This window comes from Amblyomma mixtum, chromosome 8, assembly GCF_055824585.1.
Source record: "Amblyomma mixtum isolate Tamu chromosome 8, ASM5582458v1, whole genome shotgun sequence".
Classification (NCBI taxonomy): domain Eukaryota; kingdom Metazoa; phylum Arthropoda; class Arachnida; order Ixodida; family Ixodidae; genus Amblyomma; species Amblyomma mixtum.
The window spans coordinates 10,939,184-10,948,724 of NC_143019.1; the positions used below are offsets into that span (position 1 = coordinate 10,939,184).

Below are 9,541 nucleotides of genomic sequence, written 5' to 3' on the forward strand. Positions count from 1 at the left end.
AATGTCTTTGGCAGAAGCGAAAAAAGCAATATCATCCGCATACACATAAACTTTTACGGCTGGGTGAATAGGGATATCACGCATTAGTATGTTAAACAATAACGGAGAAAGAACGGAGCCTTGTGGGACACCTCTAGACTGGGCGTATGTTGTAGAAGTTAACGTACCCTTAGAACAAAAGAACGCTCTATTCTTTAAGAACTCTCCTATCCACGCAAAGAGGTACAAAGGAGGTTGTACATTAGCCAGTTTATGAAGCAAAATGCTGTGTTCAACGCTGTCGTAAGCCTTTGCAATATCTAAAGTAACCAGAGCTGATACCTCATTTTGCCTCATAGCAACCTTAATACGGCTCTCCAAGTCTATGTGCGCGGTCCAAATCGAACACCCCCGGCGGAAGCCAATCTGAGCCTCGCTAAAACCTTGAAGACTCAGAATATGACTCGTGAGGCGGCTGAAGACTACCCGCTCTACAAGCTTAACCAAATTTGATGTGAGAGCAATCGGCCGAATATTGTCGAGACCAAAATCCTTCCCCTGCTCTTTCAGCAGTAAAATAATTTTCGCTGTTTTCCAATTTTGTGGAATCCAGGCTTTTTCCAAAGACCAGTTCACAATCTGCAAAAGGTACGGGGCAAAGTCTTGCATTAGGATTTTAAGCATGCCAACTGTTACTCCGTCAATCCCAGGGGCAGCAGATAGCAGGCAATTAACTACAGACGCTAAATCAGATACAGATACCTTAGTGAAGTCTCCACCCAAACGAAACGGGGTTGATGGAAAGGTAGTGCGAGCTCGAAAACGCACAGCAAGGCCTTGAGCTATGGACTCTAGTTTATCTTTTTCGTCCCGAGGTGGCAATACTGAGGACTGAGAGATGTGAGAAGAGGGCAGCACATGAGTACGTTCCATGATTCTATAAAGAGATTTCCGGTTGACAGGATTAGACAGATAGGTGTTCAGGCTGGCATTGTAATCATCCTTAGCCTTAGATATTGTTCTTTTAAAAGAGGCTGCAAAGAATTTGTTATTTATCCAGTTCTTTGGGCACTGGTTGTGCGTTAGACTCTTCCATGCAGCTTTCCTTTGACGATAGGCTTTTTCGCAGTCGTCATTCCACTAACTGGAAGGAGTATTATTTTCAACGCCTGACCGGACTGTAAAGACTGCTCGCCGAGAGGCGTCTAACACAGAATTTAATACTTGAGGGCCCCCGTCCGATTTATCGGAGGGGGCAACAGACGAGAGGGCCTCACCTAGGAGGTTCTTGAACAGTGTAGTATTTATAAATTTTTGTGGCGAACCAGTCGCCCTGACTGGACTGCACGCAATAGTGAAAGTGATTGGGGAGTGGTCACTGGACGTACCGCAGTCAACTGTACACCACGAAGATACCGCTGTACCATTAACTGCTAGCGTTAAATCAATAGCTGATCGAGAATTAGCCCTCATGTAAGTTATGGCGCGACTATTGTAACAGCACACGCCGTTTGCTGACATCCAAGACCAAAGTAATTTCCCGCTAAAGTCTGATCTGAAACCCCAAATTACATGATGAGAATTGAAGTCGCCAGCTAGAACTACTCGTCTGCTGTTGCGCAGTAACGCATCGAGCTCATCCGTCCTACGGACTCCTGCGGGGAAGTAGATATTTGCCACCGTAACAGGGGCGCACTGCGGAATAATGATTTCAACGGCAAGTATCTCACAATCAGGTCTCATAATTTTGTGAGACACTTTAGCACGATGATACAGTTTTGTTGAAACCAACGTTAGTAAGCCCCCACCCCTGCCGTTTGGGGGATCATTTCTAAAAACAGAGAAATTTTTAATTGGAAATGGGCGATTAGGATTGAGCCACGACTCCTGTATTAAAATAATGTCTGGACTATAAGTATAAGCTGCTGTAAATCGGGGAAAGAAGATGATATAGAGCGTGATTATTGCTTTAAAAACGTAGCCGCAACAGCCTCTTTCAACACATCTGTTTTCTTTGAAATTCCAGGCGAACTTTTCTTAGTCTTACCATGATGATGGTCAGATTTCGAAGGAGAAAAGGAAGCACGACGCTTCTGAGATGGAGTAGTCATTTCAACATCTGACTCACAAGCGTTAGAGAGGGGGACTTGGTCAGAGTCATTTACACCCACGGACGTGGAGGCAGAAGGGGTGGTGGGCTGAATAGCAGCAGTGGCAGAGGAGGGAGGACAGGTAGACGAGTTGAGGTTACTTAAAGCCGATGAAGCAGCCTGCGCGGAAATGACCTGGGACAAGGCATCGCTGAACGTACTGATCATGCGGTCAAGTACGCCAGCAACAGCCTTCTCCACCGCAGCAACAACGGACTTAGTTAAGGCTGCCTCCACATCAGCAGTGGTCGTGCGGGCAATACTTGCGTATGAGCACTGCAACTGCAACATCCTCTCATGCTGTGTATTGCGCATCGTCGTCTTCATCAACTTTCATCTGCGGCGAGAACAGATCAGGTCAGCTTATCCTCTGTCAGAGCTTAGCCCTAGTCTAATATTGCCGCCAGACATGCGGCGACACAGCAGCAAAGCCGTGATCCAACAAGGCTAAACGCATGCTATCGCAAGTCTACTAGTTTCCCCTACGTTAAAGACCTACCAAGTTTTTCACTACAGGTACTCTTTATGGCCTTTAATGCGAATTTGTTTTTTTTTTGTTGACTATTTTTTTTCATGCAATACACAGGGGCCAGTAAGAGCAGTGGCTGTTTTTTTTAGAAGTCATTATGGTATTAAACATAACACTCGGAAATTCGAGAGTAGCTCCATTTAGTCTCCTTCCAATAGTGCCCCAGTGGCGGCAACTGACAAATGACAGGGTTAATTGGAGAGACATGGGAGAGGCCTTTGTCCTGCAGTGGGTGTAGTCAGGCTGATGATGATGATGATGAATAGTGCCCCGCCGCGGTGGCTCAGTGGTTACGGCACTCGGCTGCTGACCCGAAAGACGCGGGTTCGATCGCGGCCGCGGCGGCCGAATTTTGATGAAGGAGAGATTCTAGAGACCCGTGTACTGTGCGATGTCAGTGTACGTTAAAGGACCCCAGGTGGTCGAAATTTCCGGAGGCCTTCACTACGGCGTCCCTCATAGTCTGAGTTGCTTTGGGACGTTAAACCTCAATAAACCAATAAACCTTTCAATGGTATCCTAACAGCCTGATGAAAATACGTAAGAAAGACAAATCCAGGAGTGGTTCGGGTATTGCTGAACTGCCTAAGGTAGGAAAGGTTTTAACGTTGAGTGTACTGAGAATACCGCAGCTACTGCAGGCATTGCTCAAATCGTTCATATGTCTCCGAACTTCCTTTCTAGGATGAAAATGCCTTTCCAAGGATACGCGTTTTTGATCGATGAAATAAAGTGCTAATCGCAGGGAAACCCCAGCCTTCGAAGGAAATAAAACTGGTGTCTCCCGCTACGGCTAGCAGCGATCGACAAGTGTCTGGCAAGACAGAGGCGCTGCGTTACAGCCGCTGTAGGAAGCAGGAACCGAGCGTGTCGAGTAATAAGCGCGGCGCACCCCGACCTCTCACCGGTAGCCGCGTCCTCGACGCCGATAGAGCAAGTCTGGCGCATCGCACACGTGGAGCAGAGGCGCCCATCCTTAGCACGTGTCGGTCCTTCCGCTCGGGCGACGATAAATGCTCGAGGTACACTGGCCTCGGAGCAAGTCAGGCGCTGCCGGCAGATGAACGTACACCAACGCTCGTGTGGCCTTGCTTACTTACGTGAGACGCAATTTTCCTTACCTTAGAGTGTGCAGCTTGGTGCTTTCCTTTTGTCGTTGATGCCCCTGTTATGGAAGTTATTACGTCTTTCAGCGGTTACATTTTGTGCTGATTCTTTTTAGATATACATTGTTTTAGGCATTACTAATGCAAGCTGTCTACTGTGATGTAATTGCGAAGGGCTTCAGGCGCCGGTTGTGGTGCAAAGGTCAAGGTTAACCAATGGTAGACTAGCAAAATAATGAACCCGGGTGAACAGCTGATATGAAGTGTGCACTCATGCCCATTTACCTTCTTGATATTTCTAAAGAACTAAAAAAAGGAGTTTTGCATGAGCGAGTGTATTTGCCATGAAAGGACAAGGTTATTCTTTCAGCGAAGTGAGGAAGCCGAGTACTTTGTCGGGGAAATGCCAGGGATATTTGTAGAGCAGCGAGAAAGACCATTACAATTTTTCTCCCTGTTTCTGTAATCATGCATTCTCGACAGATCATAACAATCGTACATCGTAGGAGGACCTCTCCCGATGTGCCCAACCGTAATGTGGCAGTGGCGTGTCAACATATCAGAACGAGGGCCCGAGGAATCTATCACCCGATGTAGTAACTTTCATGCTCAACAGCAAACATCCCAAAAATAATCCAAAAGCATATAAACTTCTCTATTTTGTATTGTAACGATGTTAGTGATCAATTTGTGCATTCATAGGAAGTAACTTGCGCAGACAGAGGCATCAAGGGTAGCATTTCATTCACGCGATGTAATAAAACATCGCAAGGTTCGACTGGAAAATTTGCTGTTTTCACAGAGAACAAATTTTAGTTGAGATATGATAGGTATGAAAACATTATATGTCCCGTGCTTACTGGAAGCCACAAATGTTTGGTCATTTTGAAGTTACATTTTCATTATATCTGTATAATTAATTTTATCCTTTGTGCACTCATATCTGCACTAATTAGTATCAATCCTCTTTTTTCACACAGAAAAAAAACAAAATGAAACTAACCGGACTCACTGCTTTGATTTTACCCTATATCACACTGCCCTGTGTTTGGTCACAAGAGAAGACGTCACCACGTGAGTACAGTGCGAGTTCTTGCGCTGATTTTATTCAGGCTACAGCGTAATGCTTTTCACGCAGGCGGCCGTACCATTCTATGCTGTTATAGGACGGATATTACCGATCTTCTCCGGCGCATTTATGCGCATGAGCACAGAAAATATTAGGGACAATGGCAGGATTTGTATTCGAATGCTGCATGGAATGATATAAGGGTTTGAGTGAAAGATTCTGTTGTTGGTGAATGGTGCGTTAGGGTTTGTCTACTTCCTCAGGACGTATTGCGTTTATCGCATATACATAATTTAGCTCTTTCGTTGGGATAAAGAAATGTGCCTTCACATATACACACATAAATGGAATAGCTTGTTGTGAGGCAGGGCGCGATGGTCAGCGCGAGGAGCATTCCTCACGTCTGCATTGTCACGTTGGGAACGCAGAAAAAGGCAACCGCAGAAAAAGAAAGGAGTGGAACTTGATTGGTTTACGGGGTTTAACGTCCCAAAGCGACTAAGGCTATGAGAGACGCAGTGGAACTTGAGGATGCAATAACAAAATTAAGTGACGCCTGTAAGTCTAATCTAGAATACGGGAACGCACATGCATCGAGGTCTTTAGCACAGAGCACACAGAGGCAGCGCGCACACATGCTCGAGAAGCGCTGCAGGCCCTGGGGCCCTGACGGTTTCAAGCAACGACTTGTATTACGTTCACAGCGCAGTGCGCTTGGCTGTCATCCACTCAAGGGCGCTAGACTTGCATTGATGGGAGGCCGGAGGAAAGCGGACGGTGGCGACCTTCAAGCGTAGCCCTCTCGATCATATTGCTTCAACCGCCGTAAAAAGCGCTAGGAAGATTAACCAAGGTGTTCCTGTGGAGCGCGATTGCGGCCGCCTTCAGAGCTGCACGTAGAACATCAGCAGTCTTTTAATGGCATGCAAATATTATGAAGAGTAAGGTGCAAAAAGTGTCAATAAAAATTGAACGCGGTGGAAGTACTGCGCCGGAATTTATAGCGCATGTTTTGCATTTACTGGGACGATAGCATTAAAGACACTTGTTTTGTTTACTTTTCTTCGAGGGCTCCAAAAGCAGAAATTAACTGCGTGGGCCTTTGGGTTTGAGGTAAATTTTGTCCATCACCTGCTGAATACGCCATGAAATTAGCTATCGCGAATTCATTACGTGGCAGATCAGCGCAGAGCACAGCGCAGAATAGGAGTCCGCTTGTTTGATTTGCATAAAAAATAACTAATTTCCATTTTAGTTCGAATATTTATTTTGACAATATAGCATGAGATACAATAAATCTGGGCCCTAGATTCTTAATGACCTAAACAAGCTATTATTGCCTGTTGTATTCAGCTTGCATTAGCTGCACGACCATTCCTGCATTTTAATTCGAAAGAAAATATATGTTGCGGTCTCCAGACAGCAAGTCTTTTTCCTTGTAATTATGATTTTGCGTAAGCTGACCTCGTTTGCTCCCCCAGCATTGCCGCCCTTGTCGAATTTTGTTTTGTGAACCGTTTTCCTGCCTTCCAGAGGCGTGCGATTTCTCCGGCCTGGATATCGGCAGCATGGTGAACGAAGTCGTCAGCCACCTTCCCGTGGATTACGCCGAGCACGAGTCGTGGCCGGAAGCCTACATCGGCGGCTTGGTGTCCTCGAGCATAATCTTCAGTGGACTGAACAAACTACGGCCCTACGGTCCTCCGCTGCCGTACTGCAACAATGGCTCGAGGCTCGTGCAGTTCGACCTGGCTACGCCGAAGGACGAGCAGATTAAAGCCTGGGCGCGTTGGAAGACGTGCTCCGTCCAGAACGGAACGTTCGGCACCCTAGCAGGAGCTAGAGTAACGGCCACGTTCGAGGTAAGCTGGAGCGGCCAACTTCGGTTTGCGGACATTTTGCAAGGTCATCGCTGACATGAGGAAAAGCACGTCTGCTCTAGGCTAGAATCTTCTTTATTTGATCTTTTTTTATCACTAACGTCCTTACCCCGTCCTTACCCTGGAAAATTTCTTGAGAACATGTTGCCAACCGAGTCTATGTGGCCCCGGGTAGTCTTCAATTCAATTGAAACCGGTCCTGACACCACATGAGGTCTTTAATTTTTTTGTTGACGAAATTCGATGTAGTGGCGGTTCTTTTTTCCTCCTACCGACTTTCAGCACCGTAGCGTCGGCCCTGTAGAGGCTGACCAGTGAGAACGACAGATAAAAGCTCTGAACGTCAAGTATTTCGTTGCTATTAGCTCTTTTAGTGCAGCAATATAAAAAAAAAACATCCATTTGCGGAAATTTAATAACTTGGAAAATAAAATTAAAAACTTAATTTATTAAGGGGACAGTGGGCAGTAATGGACAGTAGTTTAAATGGGAGCAAACAATGCATGAAAAAGCAAGAGTTTTACTTTTTTCCGGAGGCAACTTCTGAAACGTGCCATAAATGTGATGGTTCTGGATACTTTTAAAGGTACATATCTTATGTAGTCTTCCGACAACATATTTGCTATCTTTATGACGAGTTTTAACTGAGTGGCTGGCAGAACTGCCAAAACTGTCATAAATCGCGCCTTTGCTGCCGAACAATTTTGTCGCAAAGAGATTAACGCTACTTTTTACCAAGATCCCAAAAATGAAGGCTTTTGTGCTCAATGTCTATTTGACATTTACGGGGAGTGGAACTGCACAGGCATACTCAGGCATCATCATACTGAACATATGCCGCGTCACGCCACGTCAACACAGCGAACTACGAGTATAGGAACACATGCGACAAACAACTGCTACCTATATTCTCAGTGAACATACTGCATTTTTTATTACTGCAGTGCTGTTCCCTCACTTCTTAAGGTAGTAGCTGTCGCTAGTTCTACTTTTACTGTCTTCTGTTGCTTAGAAGCTAGTAGTCTGTCAGAGAAATAACTGTTTAGTAGTTAGAGAATTCTACAGCCTTTTTTTCATGTGTAAACTACGTAAGAAAGCGTTGTATAGCTTGCAATAACGAGGTAGTTATATGCCACAGACTTCAATTGTAGTAATAACGCATATGGTAGCTATATGACAAATTATTACCTGATTTATAGGACTTGAAAGTGTGAGCTCTTCAGTATTTCTTTTTTGACCAAAACAGTAGTAGTTTGAAAACACGCATAAAGGCTGCAAAGACGCTGCAGAGGCGACAATGGATATTAGTGTTTTTCTGCATCAGAGTGAGACACCACTCAACAATTAAGGAAGGCTTAGGCTCAAAAGTACGGATAAGTTACGTAGTGCAGGGTAGTCTGTTCGATGTATGCGTTTTGAAAATAGCGACCACTCCTATACAATACCGAAAGAAGCAAACAAATTTGTTCATTAGGTCAACATGCTGTAAAAAGGCTCAATGGGCTGCAGTAAAGACATTTTTACAATCATTACAATCATTTGTGCTTGTCGGTACAAATCCAATGAGAAAATTGCATTTCTAGCCTTTAAGCTCGGCGGCCCGGTGTACTTCTGCATAAAAGGCACAAGTGGAGAGCCTGCAGGCGATGTGGTAGTATGAGCGTCACTCTGGCGTGATTAAATAGCGGTTCGGATTTTCGAGTGCATTCAAGTGCGTTCAAGTTTACAAATTTTTTAAATTCGTAACAGTTTGCGGCTGTTTGATCACCCTGCCTCGCATTCAGTAGTCAAGGAAAAATAACTGTTAGGCAGTTCATTGTTCAGTGCCTCTCGAAAGGGGGTGGGGCTCCTAGCCGTTGAGCTCTTCCTTAGTAAAAGGCCCAAATAACACAACTAATAAGAGGTGCACATGCAGTGACTACAAAACTTTCGTTGATCATGTGAGCTATGACGCGAACATTATCCGTGCAAAAGTTTTCCATTCTTTGCGCGGAAACGTTCTTTGTCTAGTACTGTCAAGGCCTACTGTTATCAGCGGTGCTACATGACCAGTAGAGCAAAAAATAAACTAAAACGTTGGGTGATAACGTTAGTGTGACTTTATTGTTTAAAAAAAAAAAAGTATAGAAAAAGGTATTGAGTAGTCGTAAATTTATACTGCTGACATTGCGTTTTCGTCCGTCTACTTCTTTCTTGTAAAGGTCGTGAATCCCCGGTTTAACCGCCCTGGTGTATCCGGTCCAGTGCTCACCTACAACAGTGGACCTACCATCGTGTCTGTCAACAAAGCGTCTCTCTTCCTGGATGGTGCTGGTGACGTCATGGCCACGGTGGCGGCGGTGCTGGGAAAGTTGTTTCCGCAAATTATGAATGAATTCTGGGATGACGCGCTTACCTCAAAACTGGGCAACATACTTGATGTTGTAACGTTTGCCTAACGTGACTAGTGTCTGTTAATTTTCCAGTGCGGTTGACCGAAAATGCAGGAGTGATTAACACGGAGTTTTGTTGTTTGTTTGTTTGTTTACGCGTACATGAAAGGAGACGTTGGTGTTAGAGAGAGGCACCGGCTAATCCTTTTCACAAGAAGGAGTCACTACAACTGACTGAACAAATACTCAGCACAACACGACGCAACTGAAACACACAATACAAAGTACAAAAAATTCAGAACACAGTGAAGTGGTCAAAAATGCTAACGTGACATGCAAAATAAAGATAAAGCGTAATAACTGAATGCTAAGCAATCAAATAACGCCATAAATGAACAATACAAAACAGTCAACGACTTAAGAACGCCGCAATAAGCAATGATCAAGGTGCTGCTA

The 9,541-nt window shown here is 44.9% G+C and overlaps 1 protein-coding gene across 1 annotated transcript; it reads left to right on the forward strand.

Moving 5' to 3' along the window:
• Positions 1–3,704: 3,704 nt before the first annotated feature.
• LOC149331308 (uncharacterized) lies at positions 3,705–9,187 on the forward strand. Its single transcript, XM_089555451.1, has 4 exons — positions 3,705–3,758; positions 4,745–4,838; positions 6,367–6,695; positions 8,915–9,187. Exons 2-4 carry the CDS (start codon positions 4,757–4,759, stop codon positions 9,149–9,151), a joined length of 648 nt encoding a protein of 215 aa, XP_089411577.1. The 5' UTR covers positions 3,705–3,758; positions 4,745–4,756; the 3' UTR covers positions 9,152–9,187.
• Positions 9,188–9,541: the final 354 nt, after the last annotated feature.